At 45.7% G+C, this 25,586-nt stretch overlaps 1 protein-coding gene across 1 annotated transcript in view; it reads right to left on the bottom strand.

Moving 5' to 3' along the window:
- The window catches only part of LOC119377326 (leucine-rich repeats and immunoglobulin-like domains protein 3), a 38,514-nt gene that overhangs the window by 2,287 nt on the left and 10,641 nt on the right, over nucleotides 1-25,586 (bottom strand). Inside the window, exons 2-5 of the mRNA XM_037646862.2 lie at nucleotides 13,722-13,995; nucleotides 12,864-13,045; nucleotides 11,608-11,862; nucleotides 6,298-6,449 (exon numbers count right to left, since the gene is read on the bottom strand). Of these exons, the coding sequence (XP_037502790.1) occupies nucleotides 6,298-6,449; nucleotides 11,608-11,862; nucleotides 12,864-13,045; nucleotides 13,722-13,995 (863 nt within the window). The remainder of the gene's footprint in view (nucleotides 1-6,297; nucleotides 6,450-11,607; nucleotides 11,863-12,863; nucleotides 13,046-13,721; nucleotides 13,996-25,586) is intronic.

Raw genomic sequence — 25,586 nt, 5'->3', positions numbered from 1 at the left:
CTCATAGCAGAATCGCGCCGCTCGCTGTTGTTGCGGCGTGAGTACTGCGCCTCGGCAAGAGCAAACGCGGTGGGCGGGCCCCAGCCTTTCCGTGGGCGCCTGTTAAACTACTTGTCGCGCGAGCTGGGCTTCAAACTCGTTGATTTTGAGAAGGCCCCAGTCAAACTCGTGACTGTCATAGAGCCAGTGTGACTTTCAAGTGTTTCATGCGGTGGACGCTAATTAGCAGCTTCTTCCAGCCTTTTACGCGGGTCAATATAAACTCAGTCTGCTTCAGAGTAAAGACCGCGTCAGCTGGGTATCAATTTCCATGATATTATTTATCTTTGTCTTAATTAGAATATTCCTAATTAGCATGGTACTGAATAGACATCATGATTAATATGGTCTTAAAGGGACACCAAAGAGAAAATATGAATTGGTTTAGATTGATAAAGTGTGCTCGGAGAACTCTTGTGTAGTTTATTTCACCACCATAGGTTTATAAACCAAGTTGAAAGTTTCATTTTTAAATTTCGCGCCGAACTTTGTAGTTCGTGACGTAAAAGGTTTCAAAGAGCATTTAACGTATTTTGGCGTCACTGGCTCGACGAAATTTCCACAACCTCGTTATGTCAAGTCTCTGGCCCCTTCAGAGCACAATGTACTTAGATTTAACCGATTAGGAACTACGTAGGCCCAAGCAGGCACCGTCAAAAATATGTGACGTCATGGCAAATGGTGCGGGAATTCCAAGGTGGCGTCGCCACCTGTATTTTCTTTTTGCGTGTTTTCTCGCTTATTAAGCGTCCTCTCGCAGCGAGCGTGGTGTTTCTGGTATCGTGGAAGACTACTTTACTGAGAAAAATCTTTTTGCTCTTTAGTGTCCCTTTAATTAGCATGGAACCAAGCAGTAATCTTAATTGGTACCCTCACTTGCCATCATCATCCGTCACTCTTCTCTCCTTTCCGCTCCCCTGGTGTAGAGTAGCAGGCTAGAGCATGCTATAGCTCAGGCCGACCTCTCTGCCTTTCTTTAAAGAAACCTCTCTATCTCTCTCTTATTTGGCACGATCTACATTAGCAAGGTCTTGATTAGCGCCGTCTTAATTAACATGGTCTTAATTAGTTATTAATTAGTATGACACCGCTTCATTAGCGTGGTCTTAATGAGCATGGTCTTAGCAATACGTGGCTTAATAAGCTCGCTCTTAGCATGATTTGGCTTAATTAGCTTGGTCATAGCATGTCTTGGTTTAATTAGCTAGGTCTAGCGCCTAACTAGTTAGCTAATCAGCCGGGCACACGTGTTCAGGCATTAAACGCTTGAAAAAATGAGGAAAAAGTTAAAAATATCAGTAAAAATTTCTGACACTTCTTGAATGGGTGCACTTCTGCGCTCAGTGGAACAACAAACAAGTGAATGAAGATGCCGCCGGTTTGTAGACACCACCCAACTTTGTCGACCGCCCTTGACGTGGCGCCACGTTCCATCGTAACCAATGGAATCCGGGACGCGCTGAGGGGCTGGATTTGACCTTTTCGTACTATTAGTTCGTTCAAAAGAGGGTGTCGCCACAGCTCGGAGAAGTTCCGAGTTTCACCAAGCTCGGGCCTTCCTGGGGCCGCATTCTGAAACGATCGCAAAATGCGACAATCGCAATAGTGTCGCCTTTGGTGCGCGCTGATTGAGCAAACCGGAAAAGTGAGGGCGTCATGTAGTATTTCTGTCGACGTGACGGTGATCCTGACATGCCTGGAATAAACGAACACGCCTTACCGCCGTCGGTTGGTGGTGAAGCCTAGCACTTCAGTGACATAGACGGTAGCTTCTAGTATTCAATTCTTGGTGGATGTGCACCGCATTTTTTTACGCTGAAGCTTTCAGCGAAGCTTTCGGACTGAAGCTTTCAGCCTTGGTGTGTTTTCAGTAATCGTTGTTTTGCCAGTGCGTGTTTTCTTGTGGCGGTTTGAACGTTCCAGGAACATGAACCGTGCGTTGCTCGCGTGATTGATCGCGTGCCGGCAGCATGTTGAGACGATGTCGCTGCTGCGGCAAACTACAGCTGAACTCTCTGAGTACGCCGTGTTAAACTCTCAACAAAAACACATTTCGACAAAGTTGCATTTTTTAATTATAATACTGTTCTTTAAACAGTTGCACAAAAAGTCACAGTTTCACCGCAAGGACGACGCTGTGCGTGCGATAGCAACAAATTGTAATGTTATACGAAGTGAGGCTGGCAGCTAACTCTTTTGAATCCGATCTCGCTTAGCCCGACAAAACGCTGGTGTAAGAGAATACGGCCACTTCAGGGAGAGATGATCTTTCCGCACAGTCTCTTCGCGTCGAGAGCGCAGCAGGTAGAAGGGTATACGAGCCGCCCGCTGATGGCTGCCGAAATAGAGCGTGCGCCAGCGATCGCAATGTCGCCCTTAGAATCAAAGCTCAAAGTTGGTGCTCGAGCGACCCCCTCTCCCCTCGCGTCTTTTCACGCTTCAAGACGGGCGGGGCGTTTCCTCTGCTTCGACGACAGGCCTACCGAGCGGGGCGATGTTATCTTATCGCATGCGCTCTCCGAGCGACGGAGATGGGCCGGCTTGTTTGATCTCTGGTTCAGCCGCGTTCTTCGCCCCCACTAGCGCGCTTTTACCCGCGGTAGAACATACGATGCGAGAGGGATGTTATCAATTTGGACTTTATACGGGACATGACGGCGACAGCGAAATCCCGTCGAGAGTGTCCATATAACTGCTACCGCAATAAAACGTGGAAAGCATTTTCAACACGACTTACATTTCTTAACCACAGCCAAGCCTGGCCACAGCGTAGAAGCCAGCATATACGCTCCAAAACGCCACACTTGGGTTGCTCTGCCCTCGTAAAGTACGCTCACTCCTGTGTTGTGAGACATTCGTAACACCAACGGCCAGTGTAACAATGACGTCACGTGCAAGAGTTTTTTCAGTTAATGAAGACATCAGATTTTACGTCACGAAAGGCGATACTGTCGCCTTTGAAGTTTGAAGTTTATTACCACGTATGTACACAGCATTGATAAACAGCAAGAATGGCGGGATAAAAGCTGCTTAAAGGCAGCTTGACTGGTCCCACCTCCCCAACAGAAATAGCCCGTAAGGCTTGCTTCTGCAGTGTGACTAAATTGCCTAATGATTGTTTTGTACTGTTGGACCAAACGAGGTGGCAACAGCGCAGATGCAAAGCAAATAGTGCGTTATATATCATGAGTTTCTGTGGTATTGTAAGCAATCTTTGGGATCCGCGTAACATGCTTAAAACTTTGCAAAGCTTAGATTTTAAGTAATCGGTATGGTGGTCCCATGTCATCAGATCATGAAAAATAACACCCAATGTGTTAGCTGACGCGTCTATATACTTTTGTGTCATTTAGTGTAAAAGACTTGGTAAGAACGCAAGGCGTGGACTTCGCTCTAAAAAGCACTACCTTTGTGTTAGAGCAATTTAGCTGAAGAGAGTTTTTTACAAACCAGATATACGTTTTACTAAGTACTTCATTCGCCAAATTTATAAGTTCATCTTCCTTGGGGGGCGGCGCCCCAGGAAGTGGGCCGCGGCCTTCTCGGACCCGCGGGAGTAGCTCGGGAGCAAGGCCTCAAAGAGCACAACGCACGAGACTGACGTAATGGCGGCGTCGCGATGAAAGCTCGTCCTCCCTGCGTGGAGGGAGCCTCATCATCTCTGCAGGCATTTCATAAAGTTGTTCTCTCTCTCTTGGTTCCTGAAACAAAAGACTGGTATCATCCGCGTAAATGACATAGTTAATGGAATCGTCAACATTCACAATGTCATTTATATAGATAACAAATAGAAGTGGGCCCAGTATGCTGCCCTGTGGCACACCCTGCCTTATAGGTTTAAACAAAGTGATGTCTATTTACATTGATTTCTATTTGTTATGTAACTTCTAATCAAATCTAAAACAATTCCGCGTATGCCGTAACTATTTAACTTATCTGATAGGGTTGCAAGACTTATTCTGTCGAAAGTTTTTGAGAAGTCTAAAAATACTCCCAGCGTTAGTTTCTTAGCCTCAATATTGTTCAGAATTATTTCTTTTTGTTTAAGAAGAGCAGTTTCAGTCGAGCAGCCTGATCTGAAGCCGTGTTGAGACGACGTTATAACAGAATGCTTGTGAAAGAAAGAACTCATTCTAAGGAGAATAATGTTTTCTAAACCTTCTGAAAACAAGGGAAGAATCGGTATTGATCTATGGTTGCCTAAGTTATCTCTTTCACCACTTGTGTGCACCACAGTTACCCTTGCAATTTTCATCTGTTAAGGACAAAAAACATGGCTGATGCCTCCGTCACAGGAATCGGTATAAAACGAAAGTGAAATGTGTCTTCACCATAGGTCGGCACACTCACTCATGAGTCGACTCACTCGGACTCAGATCGGGCCGTGCGCCTGAGTGAGTGAGTCCGGGTGAGTAATATTGGTGAGCTTGAGTCGGAGTGAGTCCGGCTGAGGAAAATTTTAAAGAGCCTGAATCCGAGCGAGCCCGGTTTCGCCTTCATCTCATACACACACTTTATGTAAATGCCAAAATCTTGGATCTCACTCGCAGAACTTTTGACCGTCTGACTTCACCTGATTCTCCCGTCACCTCTCGAAGTTAAGGGCAAATTGAGGCTGAAGTTGACCTCGTGATGTCAGAACCTCTTGAAACTCCCTGCCTGTGCTCGCGAGCACTGTTCAGGATCCACGTTGTGCGTTACTGCGGTAACAGTGCCATCAGCACGCACCGCTCAAAACAAGGCGACCGTAACTTTTCTTAAAAGCACAGCGATGTGTGCGTCTTCTGTGTACTTTCCAAGTAACCTTTCAGCGGTGTTTCCCTAACTATGCATTGCAAGCTGCATAGCTGCTTCGAGCAATAACATCGGAGTGCGTACACCTATATACTACTGCCATTCTTGTTGACTGTCTCCACCATAGGTGGGCAAACTCCCTCATGAGTCGACTCACTCAGACTCATTCGGACTCAGATCGAGCCGCGAGTCTGAGTCTAAGTGAGCCCGGGTGAATTTTTGGTGAGTCTGAGTCCGAGTAAGTCCTGTTGTGAAAAATTTTAGTGAGTCTGAGTCTAAGTGAGCCCGGGTGAAATATTTTGGTGAGTCTGAGTCCGAGTAAGTCCTGTTGTGAAAAATTTTAGTGAGTCTGAGTTCGAGTGAGTCCTGTTAAGGAAACGTTTGGCGAGTCTGAGTCCGAGTGAGCCCTAAGCGCAAAACATATTTTGTGAGTAAGTCTGAGTGAGCTCCACATTTTTTGCCGACCTATGGGACTCCTACCTACTCAACTTCGGCATTAATATCAGCCCAACGTTGACTCGCGTTTATACTCACATCTAATCACACATAAGTAGAGCACCAAGTCGGGATAGTTGGTTTAAATTCGCGCGAGTCCTGTTTTCCTCGTCTTTGTCTTTATGATTTTAGCCCAGTTTTAGTCGTCATTATAATCACACATAATTCAAGGTACTAGCGTTCATATGCGAGCTCAATATTTATTGATCAGGGGCGTGAGCTACGGACGGTGAAAACTACGGGAAGTACTTGACAAAACATATCGTGTGACTAATCTCTTACAATAAAAAGTCCTTACTGGATAGCAACTACTAATAAGTCGCATTTGAAAGTACGAAATGAAAAGGTGCCAAGCAAATATGCGAGATATTGGCGTTAAAGAGCAGAGGCACAGTGGTAAAAAAAAACTTAATCATACGCTTACGGACTCATGAGTCGACTCACTCAGACTCAGATCGAGCCGTGAGTCTGAGTCCGAGTGAGTCCGGTCGAGAAAAAATATAGTGAGTTTGAATCCGAGGGAGTCCGGGTGAGGAAAAGTTTGGTGAGTATGAGTCCGAATAAGCCCGAAGGGCAAAGTATATTTCATGAGTGAGTCTGAGTGAGCTTCACATTTTTTGCCGACCTACGGTCTCCACACCACTGATCTAGGAAAACCTCAAATAAAAACTGTGTCGTGAAAAGTGTTCGGCCCCCCAAGATGCGTCCTTTTACAGCCACCAATGTCTCCTGGCTGGTACAAACTCCGACGATAATAAGTTCTCATAAATAGTATTGCTTTTAGTTTTTTTTCTTTGGAGTTTACGTCTCCACATGAGAAAGTGCTCTATGGGGCTGTCATTGAGATACATATAGATGGTGGAAGCTAGCACAATATGCGTCTGCCTACTTTGTGATCATTACATCAGTTACGCAGTAATATGTTCCGTCCTTATGATTAGTCGAGTCCTTTTCGTCACGTGACCTTACCATGCATCTCGACGCCGAGCCTGGGGTTGCTCCACACGGCTGCCCAGACGGCCCTGTCGAGAGTAGTAAGCCGGTTCCCGTTCAGGTACACCCGACGCAGGCTCGTCATTTTGTCGAACAGCAGCGGAGACAGCACGCTCAGGCGGTTGTCGCTGTACGGAAAACAAACAGGGCACACACTCAAGCATGTTGCGAACAGGTCTCCGCCAATTACGCTGTCGTGGTGCGAGTGCAAAGGGAAATAGCAGCGTGGCAAACAAACTATTTGCCCGAGAAAATCGCTAATGTGAATCGCGTGAACATGGATTCAACTCACCGCAAAACCAAGCGTGCGTCGATTGAAGAAGGACGAGCGCCAACATTAACTTTCATTCATGTCAAAGGACTCTGTTATGGTTACGAACAAGAATTCTTGCAGCAAGCTTATCATTTTAGATATTGTGTGCGAAGGCTGTCTGCCCTTCTTAATGTTGACAGGCGTACTTGTTTTCATTGCGATAGCAATTATATGGACACTCTCGGCGGGTTTTTGCCTTCGCCATCATGTCCCGACAGTCCCGTATTAAGTCCAAATCAATAACATCGCCGCGCGCATCGTACGCGCGAGCGAACACACGCCAGCGTTGGGGATGAACGCGGCTGAAGCCGAGATGAAACGAGCCGGCCATCTCCGAAGCACGAAAGGCGCATGCGATAACATCATCCCGCGTGCGAGGCCTGCAGTCGAGTGCTTCTAAAGCACGGAGGAAACGCCCCCGCCGTCTTTCGTCGGGCGAAGGAGCGTGATGGGACGCCGGGGGGGGGGGGGGGGAGCGTTTTGCCGCTGGAGCAGCAACTGCGAATTTTGCTCATATAATATAGGACGCGGTAGCGCGCGCTATCTCGACAGACATCTGGAGACGGTTCCTAAACTTGCTGTGCTCTCATCGCTTGTTTTGCGTAGAGAGAACAGACCGCTTCCCTGGAGCGGTCGTATTCCGCTAAACTAGCGTTTTGTAGCGTTGCGCGAGATCGGATCCAGAAGAGTTAGCTGCTCGTCTTACTTCCTATAACATTCCAGTTTGTTGCTAACACATTCATTGCTTCGCCCTTGTGGCGAAACTGTGATTTTTTTCTGTTGTGTGAGACCGTGGGCCAATGGCTAAACTCAAAATGTTGTCGCTCGGCGCATGCAGGCCACGCCAGCATGGTCATATGAGCAAGGCCGCTGGATGGAAACATTGTGCGTTTCCATCCAGCGGCCGAGGCATGGACATTTTCACGACTCTTTTAACAGCGAATCTGTTTAGACTAGCCGTAGTTTGTGCGGCTTACCAGAAAAATATCATCATCATAAACGGGTATGCGCCACAGAAACTGGGCAAATCCCACTACTCACCACTGGCTCACTCAGAGAGAGAAAGCTATAGAAAGGAAGTGAGAGAAAAAAATTGTGATCATTAACGGGAATAAAGACATAAAAAGACAGAAAGACAGAGAAAGATATAGAAAGAGAAACACAGAAAGAGAGAGAAAGAAGCAGAGATAGAAAGAGGGAAAAAAGCAGAGATAAAGCAAGGGTCGTTCTATGAGAGATGCGAACGCTCGGTTCTGCAGTTTGGACATCCGTGTCGTGACTAACTTAGCTAAAGCCTTGCAACAACCTAGAAGCATCCAGCTTAGTCTTCAGAACCTCCAGTTTCACTCTTTCAAGCCTTGCGCGGCATAGTGCAAGCTTCGCCAATTGTGCAAGTTTCGCCAAGCTTCGCCGATGAGGTTGCGTGCAGGCCGCGAGTACTTGAGTACATATACATATAATGCTTCGCCGGATCCACAGAAAATACAACGCGAACAAAGAGAGACCGAACTTACGATGACTTACTAACGTGTAAGGCCTCACTGTTATTTAAGGGAATTGAATGTGGTGCGCACGTCATATTCGTCAGTTACATCGTGGGAGGTTACAGTAATAATAATAATAATAATATTAATAATAATAATAATAATAATAATATAATAAATAATAATAATAATAATAATAATAATAATAATAAATAATTCGGTAGATCCCACGCGTTGTGGGAATCGGTTTCATGCGAAGCAGTCAGCGAGTACATCTATGTTGTACTTTATGGCTTTGAGCCAAGTGTTACGAGGTGGATCGACGTGTTTTTGTCAGTGTAGTAGCTATGCGCACATCGTGGGCTTACCAGGCACGTCGACAACACTGGCGTTGACAGGGTAACTTATGGTGCAACGTAACGTCGGCCCTCACGTTAGCGTACATACGTCAGTATTATCGAAATTGGGTGCACTTTATGGCGCAATTATGTGAATATCACACGTCACTTTCGTTAATGCATTCCACCGGGGTCGAGAAATGCTTCAATATAGCTTGCTGAATCATAGGAATACAAATGTAACGTTTATTAGGCTGCTATAAAAACGGAGCTAACACTGGAACCACAGACGTTAATCTGATATTACGCCTGCATCGTAGGAGTACATATGTAGTGCTTATTGCTTTCTTGTAAAATTAGATAGCCAGCACCACAAGCACAATTGATGCTGCACCGCCATTACGCCTGCATAGGCTGTTTTTCCAAACCAGTTTATAGACCTGGCGTGGCTCTGTGGTAGAATACCTGTCTGCCACGCAGAATGCCTGAGTTCGATTCCTGCTGGGATCATTAATTTTTAATGTTTCCATTCGTCGGGTAAAAGCTGCCAATGTCGGTTTTTCTTAAAGGCCCAACCGCATGCACGCGATTTTCGAGCGACGGTGACGAGCGACAGCGACAAACGGGCTCCGTCGCGCTGTCGCGACGGGAGCACCCACATGTTCGCGACAAAGTGTCATGGTTGCTCGATTGTAAACTATTGCGCGCACGCAGGTAAATTGCGAAAAAGAATTAGAGTAGGTGAATGACAACATGCCAAATTTATTATTGTCTTGTTCGAGATAAGAAAGCCATAAAAGCGTTTCGTGACTTTCTTTTTTCGCAATCTTATGTTTAACCGCGACAGTGGTATCTGCTGTGATCTCCATGGGGCGCCCGGAAGCGTACGCTGCCTGCGCTACTACGTCGCACTTTGCAAACTGCGGTATGTTAGGGTTAGTCCACGAGGCGCATCTCGATAACGTTTCCTCTTGCTGTCATGGAACGTTTAAGAAAAGCCCCAGCGCCTCACATCGTTGCTTCGCAAGGAGAAGGGCTACCTCACACGGCGACGATGTTGACATTGCAGCAAGCTACCACCGAAACATGAAAACGAACCGTCGATCAAAATTAACAACAAAATACGGCCGCTGCCTCGCTCTCCGCGTGAGATGGGGCTGTAAAGAAGGTAGTCTATAAGTTGCGTTCCTTGAAGTACACGCCGATTGGAAGCATCACGAGCAAATTGCAACCGAAGCGAGGGCCAGCAATGCTGCCATGTTGCCGGATATCGTCATGCTCACTTCCGGGCGACAAGCGATTTTTTTCTGGCTTTCCAGAAACCTGCGACGCGACAAGCGACGGCGATGGATGGCCCTCCGCGACAGCAAATCCTGTCTCTCGTCGCTGTCGCTCGTCGCCGTCGCTCGAAAATCGCGTGCATGCGGTTGGGCCTTGACGCTCTCGCATTAAAATTATCAATGTCTGTTCTCGCCGTTCCTGGGTAGATATAAACTGTCAATCACCTGTGGCGCATACCTGTGCACCGCCGCCCGTGGTAAACGGGTATGTGCCACACGTGTCTGGAGGAAAGGGTTTGACGACGTACGCGACAGGATTTTCACGTTGTTCATGTCATGACCCGACAGTCATATTCCTCAAATGCTCTTACCCTCCCATGCCAATTTTGTTCTACACCAAGCTAAGGAGGTGATCATGAGAGCACACAGACGTAGGCGGCTAGATAGATATAGATAGATAGATAGATAGATAGATAGATAGATAGATAGATAGATAGATAGTAATAGATAGATAGATAGATAGATAGATAGATATAGATAGATAGAAACGCTCAAAGTGCCAAAGGTTCGCTAAGAAATGCTTCGCATTTAATAATAATAATAATATAATAATAATAATAATATATAATATAATAATAATAATAATAATAATAATAATAATAATAATAATAATAATAATAAGTTTATTTGCCATCTTTGTGAGATACAGGTGGGGGAATTGTAGAAAAAAAGCTGTCCCCGGACAGCTTGACTATAGCCTACAACCCTTCGTATTTGGCAGTGAGGCAATATTAGACATAAACACACAGGTTCTAGTATGAAAGGCGACGAGGCCAGCTTCTCGCAAAGTGCCGCCCTGGGCCTAGCTGTCTCGCTCATAAAGTCTTGTGTTCTCGAAGAGCCAGTTGTCTTAGGAAACAAGCGCGTCCGGCAACTCGATTACGTTATAGTGCCATCGGCAGAGAAATTCTGACCGCAGAGGGACAAATTAGGCCGTTTTCTATTGGGCTATTCGCATTAAAAGGACGCTAAAGAGAAACCCAATCTTTCTTGTATTGGTGAAATTACTCTTTCCCAATGCTAAAAGCAAGACCCTTGCCGCGAGAAGAGTGCTTGGTAAGCGAGAAAATGCGCAAAAAATAAAATGCGGGTGGCGACGCCACCTTGAAATCCCCGCACCAGTCACCATGAAGTCGTAGATTTTGACGGCGTTTGCTAGGTCCTATGTGCGCACAGTTCGTATTCGGTAAAGATGAAGTACATCGTCCTCTGATGAAATGAGGAACTTGACATACTGTTTCAGAAAATTTCGTTGAGCCAATGTCGCGAAAATATAAAGAATTCAATTTGAAATCGGTGACGTTACGCGCGTAGGTTTCGGCGCGAAATTTAATATCACTTTGATTTCCTCGATTTTCTTCTCTACCATTAAAGCTATGATGGTGAAATTAGCGACATTAGAGTTTTCAGAGTAAAATTTATCGATCCAAACCGATTCGTTGCATAACTTTGCGTCCCTTCAGAGAGAGATAGAATAAGAATAAAAGAAAGGCGGGGAGGTTAACCAGGGCTGAGCCTGGTAGGCTACCCTGCACTGGGGAAGGGAGGAGGGGGAAGGAAAGTTACAGAGGAGGAGAGAAAATTCAGTCTTTCAGCCGACGTATCAGTTCGGCGTTTGACATCACAAACGGCGAATCAGTCCGGTATCCTTGAGAAAACGCAACAGCGCTTTCGTCCCTTCAGAACTGCCACCGAAGTGGAAGCCTACGTTGCCCAAGCTTCTTAAATGCAGGGAAAGCAAGATATTCGAGGCAACCTGCGAGATTAGGTTCTTCTATGAGGAAGGAATGTGGATTGGGTGTTTAACTGACCTGAGGTCCAGGAAAAGCAGCGTGTCCGGCAGCATAGAGCGCTCTATAGTTGCGATGTTGTTGTGCGATAGGTCCAGCTGGAAGAGACGGTAGAGCATGGCGAAGGCGCCGTTCTCAATGCGGTTGATGCGATTGCCCCTGAGCAGTAGGGAGCGCAGGCTGCCACTCAGTTGCGCCTTGAACCACGAGGCACGCACTGTGGTCAGCTGGTTGAAGGAGAGGTCTAGCATCTCCAGTGTTCGCAAGTGACCCATCCTGCGCGTATACGGTTAGTCGCACGACACATTTCATTCAATTGGAATACTGTAGAAAGCAGTTTCAAACCAAGGCTTCAGCTGAATGACAGTGCACAAACACCTGAATCGAGCTTGTTCCATTCGGTGATTGTACGTGGCAGAAGGGAAACTTGATTATGCATCCGTTCTTTTAGCATATAGGGTAAAATATCATACGCGGTGACACTCGTGCTGGATGGTACAAGTACAAACAATCGGCGTACGTTTAAATGAAGGAAGGGAATTGTTGAGGGCTCGTTTCTTCGTTTGACACAACCCTAATGCAAATCAGTTTTTATTAATGTCTACGTTTAGTGCTTTAATATACATTTGGTGCAATATTGCCATGTGACCTCGTTTCACCCAATTATTGCTGATAAGGACAGCTGCGCAAATGCTATTCAGCTTGAGCGCTTTCCATAGAGTCATGTAACTCCGTGACGCAATGGTTGGCGTGTTACTGTTTAACCATTATGTATGACAGCGCACACGTATAGGGAAAGGATGCAAGAAAGAGGCGACAACGAAGTGAAGCGCTTGTCTTCGATTGTCGCCTGTTTCATCGCCCTTTGTGTGCGTCCGCGATGTCGTACATCATGTATGAACACCAACTAGCCTGATGACAAACCTTGTTACTTTTGGACGCTGGTCAGTCATCCTTAAATATCTTCCCAATCGCGCTTGATTGAAAACATAACACTAATGCCAATAATTGACAATGAAAACCACGCAACACAAAGGCTGGATGCACTCACATAAGGCTCACACCTAGTCATGATAAAAGACGGTAGGTGTGCAAACACGGGCACAAGAGAAAGTCAGGACCCCTAGCTCTCTTGTGTCCGTTTTTTCAAGCCTGTCGTCTTTCATCACGAATCCCTACCAACTAGTTCAGCTTTATATTATTTTATCACGTTTAGTAACGTGAAACTGGGTGCTAAATTGTATGTGCGGGATAGGCACGGCAAGTGCTGGGCGTGCCTGTGGAATGGCTGCGAGCTGTTGAGCGCACATCGGCGCAAGGCCAGCGAGCGCAGTGTGTCCTGCAGTCCTAGAAGGGCGTCGTCGCTGTCGCCCTGCACGAAGCTGTCCAGTGGTGTGTCCCACAGGTGCACCTCGCTCACGCGTACGTCCAGGAACAGGTTGCTCGGGAGGTGGCCCAGCTACGTACAGACACACGGCCGTCGTCACTGCACGGCACACCATTCGCGCACATTTCAGGCGCATTCGAGCAAGGTATTCGCTCTGGCGTGTGTAAACCCTCAGAAACTATTATCATTGTAGGCCGGACTGCGGCGAAAACGTTGTTATAAGTGTTGTTGCGCCTGTACTTTCTATCTATCTATCTATCTATCTATCTATCTATCTATCTATCTATCTATCTATCTATCTATCTATCTATCTATCTATCTATCTATCTATCTATCTATCTATCTATCTATCTATCTATCTATCTATCTATCTATCTATCTATCTATCTATCTATCTATCTATCTATCTATCTATCTATCTATCTATCTATCTATCTATCTATCTATCTATCTATCTATCTATCTATCTATCTATCTATCTATCTATCTATCTATCTATCTATCTTCTCTCTGTCCGAGCAATGTGTCGCCGAATCAGGGAATAATAGAAGAAGCAGGGTGCTTGACGCATGAGTGAAAAGTGTCTATTGATGTTTCGGCCGTGGGCCCTTCTGACAAAGGCCTGGCCCACGGCCGAAACGTCGATAAAGAAGACACTTTTCATTTGTGCGTCAAACGCCCTGCTTCTATATATCTGTCTGTGTTTGCGTGTTTAGAAAGAGAGCGAGAGCTGAGGCTTCAAACGTACCGTGGATACACCCAGCTGGAACTTATCGACGCGGTGATGTCGGGCAGGAGCCAGGATGCGACCGAGTTCCTCCAGGCTTGTGACATTGGCGCACGTGATCCACACTTGGTTGCGGGACTGGTTGTTTGGCGTGCGATCGTGCACAGTGCAGTTGCAAGGTCCACCCGGCTGCCCAAATTTCGCACAGTCCAGGGGAAGCCAATGTGCAGTCACCGCCGACACGGTAGCGACAAGCGCCAGCAAGGCCGAGACGCCATCTCGCCGCCGTGTGCTCCTGGAAGGAAAAAGCCCGGTTTCAAGAATTCACGCATCGACTGCTACCGGGTGTAGTGACAACCCATGTGAACCGAAGGCACTCAATTTTTGCTAGCCATAACCACATGAAACCAACTGGCAATACATCAAGTCTAGGGGAAACTATTTGTTGTTTTGATTCAAGTGCGGAAACTATAAGCTAAACGAAATAAGAAGGTGGCCAAAAGGAAGCTACTTGCAACCGTTGGATGCGAAATCGTCAGCCTCCACGTGATGCGAAAGGCCGGAAACCACAAAAGGCATACGTGTATCTAGATACTATGAAGATGAAGATGCTATGAAGGTATCTCGTATATGTGTAATTATTATTATGCCTATTATAATACAATATTATCCGTAGATCTGACACATCTTTTGAGGTATCATTCATTCTATCACACATGATACACCTGTCGCTAAGTTTATGAAAGCGCACACAATCGCCGGAGCCTTGCCATACGAGTATTTTCAACACTTTATTAACGAGAACAGACACCTGTTACGAAGAGACAGAACTAACAGACATGTCTGTTAGTTCTCATTATTATTGTGTCTAGCAAAGAAACAAGCGCCCTGAAAAAGTCATCTTCTTTCACTTAAACACATTTACGCAGAGTGATATCTTGATTACCGACACTCGACAAGAGCGCTAACAATACGCAACTCAGTTTCTTCACAAGCTCCGCATTTTCCAACTTCATTTACAGTTCAGAAACCTTTGTTTGTTTGTTTTTAGAAATCTCCACGAAATCTACGGGGCTGTGCGCTGCTAGATAGTAAGTCGAGAACGATACAAGGCGTGTTCCAAGACTAAAAGCGATCGTCATTATTCGATCAATCAGGCTAACCATGCGAATGGTATTTGCGTGTATACTAATTTGCACAAGCCGTACGTATTTCATCGATAATGGTAAACGTAATGTTTTCGATAGAAAATTATCATTTTTGTCGAACATGGTTCGCTGCCACCGTAAGCGTAATAATTTCCAGTATTATGAACAAAAAATTTACAATAATTCACGATTTATTCGCTAGCGGCGCGTTTTGTATTTCGAAAACGCCGCACATCCTTGCGTTGTACAGTCTGTGCGTAACATGAGCTTTACTAGGTGAAATTATAAGTGGTCCTGAAGTGCGTCGCTGTGCCGTTTATTCGCGTTTAGTACGACGTTCTAATTCGGTGCTAGAAAATAAGTTTGCCTGGAGTCCGCCTCGTTCATCCCATTTTGTTGGCGAGACAGCTGTCGACGTCGACAAGACTCCTAGCTACTGCGAAGGCGCACCTAGCCAGAACGTCAAGAAAAAGAAGAAAAAAAAATAAAAAATGCAATAAGAGAACCCTTGCTTTCATGGCTTCGTTGAAATATTTCGTGAAGACAAGCCCTTTTTAGGACAACGTGTGTTGTCGACACCTAGCATTGCACATGTCAGGAAAATTTCGACATCACGGAAATTTAATGCCAAACAGGCGTTCATGTCGGGCACATTGCGAGTTTCCCAACGAACCTCAACGAGACGGCTCACGCAGCCGCGCGCGCGCTCACCGACCGCGCCGGCATCGGGCTCGACGAGGAGGTGTCAGACGGCAGGGACGCGCCCGCTACGTACAATGAAATTACGAAGTATTTTTACCATGCGCGAAGAGAATACCCTCCTCCTCACTCGAAACTCAATCGGGCTCAGACGCTTACGTTTAGATAGCTAGAGACGGAAACATACCCGAATCTTTGCAATATACCCTGAGAACTATCCGAATGACGTGTGCCCCGCATGCGGGGAGAAGTCCACATTAGCACAAATGCTCTAGGGGTGTGTTGAATCAAAGCCCCGATTCCTCCATGGCCAGTTGGGAGGCGGCCATCCACAGTCCGCTCCTGGCCGACCAGCTTTGGGCTGTCCAGCAGGCCCGCGAAGCGGCCGACGGGCTTGGCCTGGCGGTCCCGACGTGGGAGTCGCCCACTGCGCGCTAGGGCGCGTCCGCAGGGCCTCATTAAAGTTATTTCAATCAATCAATCGATCGATCGATCGATCGATCCATCCATCCATCCATCCATCCATCCATCCATCCATCAATCAATCAATCAATCAATCAATCAATCAATCAATCAATCAATCAATCAATCAATCAATCAATCAATCAATCAATCAATCAATCAATCAATCAATCAATCAAACAGGCGTTTCGATTATCGCAGGATGGGCCTTTCGCTGGGCCGTTCCAGACGGTAACGAACGCTTGGAAAAGGATGAAGAAGATACCATCCGGAAACAAAGTTCCAGGGAATACCGCTACTATATACGGTAAAACTGTACGCTTATGCATCATTTAGACAACTCTCAAAGGAGATTCTGCGTAGATTTTTTTTTTTTTTTGCTTCTGAATATGGTAACTTGAAATCCTGCAAGGTGGAGGAATTATTATCACAGGAAACAACGGCGTTCACCTTTTTGTAGCAGGAAGTCACAAGGAAATCTATAAGGATTTCTCAAAAACTAAAGCTTGATGGAAAATTCTCCTGGTTCGTTTATGATGAATTTTTTGTCAACTACAGGAAGTTTTAGTTTCTGAGAGATTCCGATGGGAATTTCCTTCTGCTTTGTGCTACGCCGTTTAATTTTTTCCGATGTCCTCCTGAAAGGGGAAACAAAGCGAATTACAGATTGATTTGTTAGCATGCTGCGTGCAGCAAGAGGGGTCATGGAGACTTAACGAGGTCTGCAAAATTTACACAATGTACGCTGACAAGGTGGCAACACATGCGCGAAACAAAAAATGACAGAATGAAGTCGCCTAATCACGTCCTCGTTCCTAGGACTGTTTGTTTTGAGCACTTGAGATAAACACCTCCGTTGCCTGTCATTAAGGCGCATACTTTAACACCTTTTCATATTTATATGACACTGATCCGTTTGAAACTGGACACCTTGCCTCTGTATAGTACTTAAGAAATTGCTAAGAACGGAGTAGTTTATGCTAGCACATTTGAATTCACCGAACCATTGGCCACAGTGTACCGTTCCCCCCTTTCGCACACCTGAGGCATCTGAGGAGACCAGGAAAGCTCATCCGATACCAGCCGTTTGATACTTTTGAACAGATGTGAATGCATTTGCGAAGGCTGTGTTTGAGTCACACTAATTCAGCATAGTATAGATATTTGTCATAGCGTTACTTCCCATTTACGCTAAATTTCGGCTCGGTGCCAATTGTTTTTCTGTCAGGGCGATGAGCTCTGGCATGCAGCTGTAGCGCTCGTAAAATTTTATCCGTATGTTCAGAATCGCTTGAACGCAGGCCGTAATAAACCCAAACTCTAACTTTTTCTACGCGCAACCCATAACACACCCCTAGTTTAGCATAGTTTAAGCTTTCTGTAATTTAAGTTGCCTCGGGATACTCGGAAACATACCGTAATGGGGGTAAGACCTTTCGTCCACGCCACTTTCAAGCACTTGTTAAAATCTTTTTTTTAACAAAACAAAACTGCGATTAACGCGCATTTAACTTCACACATATATTTACAATTGTGTGTTCCCCACCTATGCTAAATATGATTTCTATGGCATTTGTAGTTACGCCAGGGCTGCAAGATGATGTAAGACTGTGCGAGCTGACGAAGGTTCGTATTTAAAGCAGCGAAAAAAAAAACGGGATCACAAGACAAAGGAGACCACAGGACAAGGCGCTGACAACTGGCAGGTTCATTGCAAACCAGAAGAAATATATACACAGAAACGTGCGAATCAGCGGCTTGTCCTGTGATCTTCGTCCTGTGCTCCCGTCTTTTTTTGCGCTGCTCTGAATATATACGCCGGGGCAGCAAGCTAAATTTTGCGCCGCTCGTAAGACGTAACCATAACGCGAAGGAGCCCTTGTATGCATCATTTACTGCGAAGGCTGCGATTATTCCGGACGCTTTGGTCTATGCCTGCACATTGCCCATAACGTGCCCATTATTTTTGGATGAACAAGTTGCCTTGTTTAGTTAAGCGAAAATAACAGAGAAACTAAGTACAAATCTTATATGACGCTTGAAAATAGACAAAAAGAAGCGATGGTCTGTAATTATTTGCATTCATTCTTGATACGCCTGAAACGTGAGTGCCCCGGAACTCATTTCGCTAAACATTCACCTTGCATAATTTCACAGAATTTGAAGTTGGTCTCTTTGCGCTTGATCTACGATTCTGGGTAACATCATGGATAACGCCATTATGACACACTGAAAAATTGAATAGCAACCTTCTACAGTAAACTTATTAAGCATTTATCTCAATAGTGCACTAGTTGACCCAATTAGTACAAGCTTTTGGGAAGCAACAGCCATTTTTGGAAAAAAGACGAAAGAAAGTCAGTTTCGCCGCATATGTGAAGCAATGAATGCGATAGCAACAAATTGGAATGTTAGACGAAGTAACGCTAGCAGCTAACTGCTTTAGGATCAGACGTCGCTCAACTCTACAAACAAACAAAGAACCAAACAAACAAACAAAAACACTGACAGAAGGAAATACGGCCGCTCCTGGGAAGGAAGCTGTTTTCTTGCCGTCTCAACGCGAAGTAAACGATGAGAAAACAGCACGTACAAGGGTACATACGAGCCGTCTACTGATGTCGGACGAGATATCAAGTGTCTCCACGCTCTTTTGATCAAAATTCGCAGTGGCTGCCTGAGCGACGCAGCTCCCCAACTAGCATGCGGGGCGACGTTATCGATTTTGACTTTGTACGGAACATGACGGCGACGGCAAAAATGAGCCTCGAGTGCCCATATAGTCGCTATCGCGATAAAAAGAGTCGGTAAACACTCGTCAGTCCATTCGTCTGGTTCAAAAATATTTCTTCGCATACATATGTATCTTTTGTCATTAATACTGTGATTCCTCGTAAAAGAATTCAGTATCAAGCAGGAGACTGGTGAACTAAATACCTCTTATAACGCTTAGCAATTTCGAGAAGACGAGTGTGCACCAATCAATACCAAAGCATATAATTAACGCACACGTTTCAAACTTGCTATGTACACATCGCTCATGCCTTCATTTACTCTAAATATCACACAGCTGCCGTTTTTGTTACAGGTGACCCAATGGAAGAGTAAGTGTTCTGAAGCGCTTCGTGTAACGCTTCTAAGCTGGCTGAAAATGAGGAGTTAGCTGTTTTATTTAACCCGTGGTTAAAGTGCACACTTCAATATTTGCCTGCATTTTGACACTAAATTCGCCACATTTCCTATGAGTATTAACTTTCTGAGTTAGGTAGGTTTTTTTTTTCCTTCGCGGAAACATGAAACATGCGCGTAACGTTCTCATTGTCTCTCTTCGCGTAGCTGTAAAACACGCCAGAGACACCCATCTGTTGTGTTACAGAGCACCACAGATGGGTATCCCCGGCGCACATAACGTACCCAGTAAAAATGTGATGATAAATGAATCATGTGATGCTCCATTGTGTGTTAAGCTCTTTCTGCACTCGATATGTCACGATATGAAATGACTATACGTGGAAATTATAATAAAATACAGAGCTTGTATAGTGTCGTCAAGATTGGGAAGAATGGAGATTGATCGTGAAGATTGAGAATTGGGAAGAATGGAGAGTATCTCAGTAACCTGCGATTCGCTGATGACATTGCATTGATGAGTAACGCGGGAGACGAATTACAGGTCATGATTACTGAACTGGATACGGAAAGTAGAAGAGTAGGTCTGAAAATTATTATGCATAAAACTAAAGTAATGTGGAACAATCTTGGCAGAGAACAGCGCTTTGCGATAGGTGGCGAGACATTGGAAGTTGTAAAAGAGTACGTCTACTTAGGACAGGTAGTAACCGCGGAGCCGAACCAAGAGAGTGAAATAACTAGAATAATAAGAATGGAATGGGGCTCATTCGGCAAGCATTATCAAATCATGAATGGTAGTCTACCACTATGCCTCAAGAGGAAGGTATATAACAGCTGCATCTTACCGGTACTTACCTACGGAGCAGAAACCTGGAGACTTACAAAGAGGGTTCATTTTAAATTTAAGACGACGCAGCGAGCGATGGAAAGGAAAATGATAGGTGTAACGTTAAGAGACAGGAAGAGAGCAGAGAGGGTCAGGGAACAAAGGGGGTTAAGGATATCATAGTTGAAATCAAGAAGAAGAAATGGATATGGGCCGGGCACGTAGCACGTAGACAGGAAGAGTGTATATATGTGCATTTAAACTTAGGTGTGTTAGTCAGCGCCGATCGCAGCCATGGAGGCGAATGTGGAACACTCTTTTTCTGCCTGTTGGCTTCACGTAGCACGTGATATTTTTACGTGCTGGCAGCTGACCAAGAAATCACACCATCTCCGCTAAAGGGGACCATGAGGCGATGCGAAGCAGCGTTTCGGCATGTCGAGCCCGCGTTTCAGAGGAGAAGTGGAGAGGGGAAGGGGAGAGGGGAGGGGAATGGGAGAGGGCGAAAGTGGGTTAGGGGAAGGGGTGAGAAGCGGAGAGGGGATGGGAGAGGGGAAGAGGAGAGGGGAAAGTGGTTTAGGGGAGAGGGGGAAAGTGGGTTAGGGAAAGGGGAGAAGTGGAGAGGGGAGGAGAGAAGAGGGGGGAAGTGAGAGAGGGGGAGTGGGAGAGGAGCTGTGTGGAGAGGGCTCGCGCATGCGCAGTAAGGGTGGTCACGCCGCACACCACCACCACCGGTTTGAACACCGCCATAAGATGCTTCGCATCTAATAATCCCTCGCATACTACCTGAAGGCATAAAGTTTGCCAGAACGAGACGCTTGCTATGAATGAAGAAAAGATGGCTTTTAAGGGCACGTTTTAGGGGCGAAGCTCCTTAAGGCGGCACCCGTTCGTACCTCGTAGTTGTCGTAGTCGTAGTGCGTAACCAGTCGTAACGCTAGTACCAGATCTTGACCTCCAAGGTGGTGCCGGTGGGAGATTTTTCCTGTGCGTTGTTGAACAATAAAAAATTCGCAGCGTGCGCGTTAACTAAAAGCCGAATTCTTCTGTCTCTCATTCCCCATTAGCAGCCATTGGCATGTTCCAGCAGGAAACGTTAGTAGAAGTAGAAGTGTAAGTGTTAGTTAAAAGCCGACTTCTTCTGTCTCTCATTCCCATTAGCAGCCATTGTTTACCTCCAAGGTAGTGCCTGGTGAGATTTTTCCTGTGCGTGGTTAAACAATAAAAATTTTGTTCAAAACGCCGTTGATTGATGAAATAAACCAACGAAAGACGCCAGATGTTTTCTAAAAGCAAAACGAAAGAACGCCAGATGTTTCTAAAGCAAAACGAAAAGACGCCAGCTGCTTAACGAAAGACGCCAGATGTTTTCTAAAGCAATGGTTTTCTAAACAATGAAAATTCACAGCGTAAATGTAAAATTAAAGTGAGCTGCAAGTCGTCATAACTCATCGAACCTTTAGTATAAACGCGCCCGATGTCACGTCGGTGATGATGTACTGGGCAGAATTCACGAAGATTCACGGTTTACCGATGAACCTCCGCAGCTTCGCCCACTCATCATCATTCACTCCGTGGATATGCTGTGATTTTTTCTTTGTTAGACACAATATTAGTGACAACTAACAGACAATAATGTCGATGCGGAGGTTACAGTTACTGAAATAAAACTGCGCGGGTGACAGAACACATGTAGGAGAAGTTGACAGGACGGGTGCAGACTAACAACTGAATTTATTGAAAACATCAACCTTCCACTTCTGACAACACACATGGGCACAAGCACTCACGACAGTATCACACACTATATTCAAGGCCATTTATGTATACCCTGAAAATTCTAGCTCTTTTTTGTGTAGACAAACAGAGGGTTCATTAACGCATTTATTTGGACCAAGCCTCAAGATCACAGACGCTTCCAATATTTCACGTGCCCTTTTTTCTATGGCACGCCCCAACATTTTTGTTTACTCAAAGGGTGGATAACGCGCGCGCCTTTCGTGACCGGGAAGTGCAGGGACCGCGGTGATAACGCGAGGAACGTTGAGTGATAGCGAAAAGCAGGGCCCATCGCACGGACGATTTGTCGTTTTGTTTAGCTTCCTCCTGCTGAGAGCCTTCTGTTCATTGATGCAGCTGCAGAACGGATAATGCGGGTGAGTCATTTTTACATACGATCTATTATACTGATGTGCTTGGTGAATTCGCCACCGCACTGTGTGCAAGAATTACTTATTGTAGGTAAATTTGCTCTCGATGCGGAGTGCTGGCATAGTTCATAATTACAGGAGCCTGTGCAATTGTGCAATGTCCTGAGACATTTAACGCGACACTGGTAGTGGTTCCGCTTCGTTTATTTTAGACATGCGGTAGAGACTGCTCGCAGCTGCTACTCATAGTTATCCCAGTGTCGCGTTAAGGAGTACTTATGCTATGCATGTGGTAGAGCGTTCAAATTAGACTGTAACGCAGGTTGAGGAAAGCATTCGCTTGTGTTTTTTCCACTATCGACGGAAGCAGTGTTTTAAAGTCGTTTTTTTTTTAATTGGCAGCGTATGTTGTCGGTTAACTTGGACTGATGTGTGTTTGGTTTCTTCTTAACAGCGTTTCTTGACATCAGGTATACTTTATGCAAAGTTTTAATATTCGCACGATGCATAAGTTAGCAGTTCATTACTTCCATCAACGTTTTTCTATTCGCCGTGCATTTGTCGATGTACCTGATGTGACTAATTCTAATGGACGCAACGGCCATATTTTAAAATGTTTGTCCTGTCTTTTTATTTTGGAAGCGCAGGCAGCCTGTAATTAGTGCACGACTGCCCTGTGTACTGATGTTTTGGCATTCATTTGCAGTTTGTGACCCCGGGAATACCTGCTGAGGAGGGCATCGGCGTCTGTGCTGTATAGGGACGCTTTGGCATTCCAGAGCATCTTTTGTTATTCTGCACATCACGAGACTGAAGCCGTTTCTGCCTTTTACTGCTGTTCTGCCTTAACGACGACCGTGTGGACGCACTCAACCTGGGCGGATGTGTTGCAAAGAAGCAGAGTAGTTTACTCTGCTGATTCAACGAAGACGGCAGCAGCGAAATGGTGAAAGATGCTCGAGGGCCTTGCAGTCATCGCGGCTACTTCTGGTCACAAGAACCCTGTAAATATTTGTAAATATACACTATCACTGTAAAAATTATCTTGCCTACCTGTTGGAACCGCGCCACCTCCCTTCCAAGGAAGAGGAACAGTGCTGCATTCTATAGAACATGTTTGATTGTTGCAGAACTGCTTTTTCTGTAGAATCAGAGCAGATGAGGTTTTTGCGTCCTGTCCGAACACGAAAGCACAAAGATAACTCCAAACTAATTGCAAAGGGTAAATGAATCTTTAATATATGTGCTTGATGAAGAATAACGTAGGTGACAAAATACAAGTGTGTAAAGCTGCAAGGTGTCCGTCAATGAAGCATATGCAGCCTACATACTGCCTTGAAGTTCGAGCTTGTAGGACATCATAAAGAAGATACAGGTGGTAGCCACACTAGTGTGACTAATCCATGCAGTTGAACTATTAACTGCAGCTTTTCTTCCTTTGTGTACAGTCATGCAAACGCTGCAAATGCTGCACTTTGGAAAGAAGGTTGGTGTATATTCTTGTGTCAGCAGCCAGGTTCCTGCACAAAAGAAAGGGGTAATAAATAATGAACTACATAGTGGCACAATAAAGCTGCATTTTTCTTTACTTCTCGTTCTACACACATTCATCAATATCTCTCGCCTTCAAGAACAGGCATGTCTTTTGTTGACCTAATGAGCTCTCACTATATTTATACATATGTTTGGGCCAGGCACTCGTATGGCTATCCAGCGCCCATTAGCTTCATTATATAATGGCTCAAACGTCTACAATTACACTGCGTGTGCTATTCTTTTCTTACAATTTGCCGTCATTGCTTAATTAGAAGCAGTGTTATTACTAAGCTTGAAAATAAAACATTCATATAATAGTGTTTCTCTGCTGTATCTTTTGTGTTTTGATACATTTCACGCATTTTTGCATTCATGCGGGTTTCATACTGCACCACCAGCTGGTTAATGTCATATGGCTGGATCTTGGACGTCTGTACATATTGTGGGTTACATAAATACTACGAATTACGTAGTCATTAAAACTTTCAATACCAGCAACTGCACGCTGGTTGTGCCCCATTGCATTGTCTTTTGTTTTCCATAAACCGTCCCAAATATGGATCTTATCAAACACGGGAAAAATGTGAAAAACAAAATAGAAGAACGCACCTTCACGTTGATACAGAAGATCTTCTTGCAGAGGTATGCTTCGTCGTATTTCGGTTAGGGCAGTGAAGATTTACCTGAGCGAAAGCCACTCTAGTGTGCGGTGAACGCCGGCGCGTGAATAGTCAGGTACGCATCCATGAAGCTCGCATGCATAATTCACCCAATAATTGGAGAAAAGTTCGCTATTACACTTTCCTTCCGCTATCGCGTAAAGTCTTTCGCACAGGGCTTGAACTGATGCGGCGTAAGGTGTTCATAGACGTACAGATGAAAGCACTGGCGACCATAGTAAGACTTTGAACACTCGCACGATGACTATCCGAAAGCAGGTAATCCATTGGCTCATGCACGGAATGAAACAGCGCGGTCCTCTTGACATCATGCCCGCTTCTCTCGGAGCCGTTGCCGAACCACTCGAAGACAGCGCCATAGTAAATGCGCACCTGCACTGACGAAAGAAAAAAGGCAGCGGCAGCTTGATCCATCGGGAAATGAAGAACAAGTGAGCGACGCACCGCATGGATGCCACGCTGACCGTGGCCTCCGAAATGGCGAGCGCGCGGCCCGCCATCTCGGAGGCCACGCGCTGACGCCGAAACTTCACTCAAGGAACGATTCAAGGTAGCTCCCGCGCTACCTTGACAATCTCAAGTGAAACACTCGAGATTTCCTCAAGTCGAGGTGCGTTTCGAGTGAAGGGCGATTTGTGAATCGGAAAACGGCCCTCAAGGAGTGTTTCGAGTGAAGGGTCGAGTCGAGGAGCGTTTGTGAATACGGGGGTAACACGGCCACCAGCTGGAATGTTCGATGTCGCATGTATAAATGTCGACGTGCCTTAGCGCTGAGCAGTTTATCGACGGCCGACGCTCTGTTCGCCGCTATCAGTGTACGGTGTGTATTGCTGTTGTGTGACTATCCGTTTCCCGGCCACAAGTTCGGCCAAATAAAGAGTTTCATCTCGAACCCGCTGACTACCTTTCGTCGACGTCACGACCCCGTGACAATACCATGCGAAAGATTGTGGATGTAGGGCAAAACCTCAAATCCTCGCCTTTCTACTCGTATACTGTATTGTCAGCACAAGAAGCTGCACTACACCTTAGAGCACTGCACGGGCCGGGATTCTTGGCCCTGGCCCGGGCCGGGCCCGGTACTCGTTCAAGTTTACCCGCCCGAACCCGGCCCCGATCACTCAAAGCGGAACCGGGCCCGGCCCGAACCCGAGAAAAAAAAATTCACCTCCCCGGCCCGACCGCAGATCGGGCCCTCCAGGGGCCCAAGCCACTAACCTATGTGGTGTTGTCCGAACGTGGAATCGACAGCA

Source organism: Rhipicephalus sanguineus, unplaced genomic scaffold (genome assembly GCF_013339695.2).
Source record: "Rhipicephalus sanguineus isolate Rsan-2018 unplaced genomic scaffold, BIME_Rsan_1.4 Seq433, whole genome shotgun sequence".
NCBI lineage: Eukaryota > Metazoa > Arthropoda > Arachnida > Ixodida > Ixodidae > Rhipicephalus > Rhipicephalus sanguineus.
Note: the sequence above shows the minus strand (reverse complement) of the source record. Positions and strands in the feature narration are given on the sequence as shown.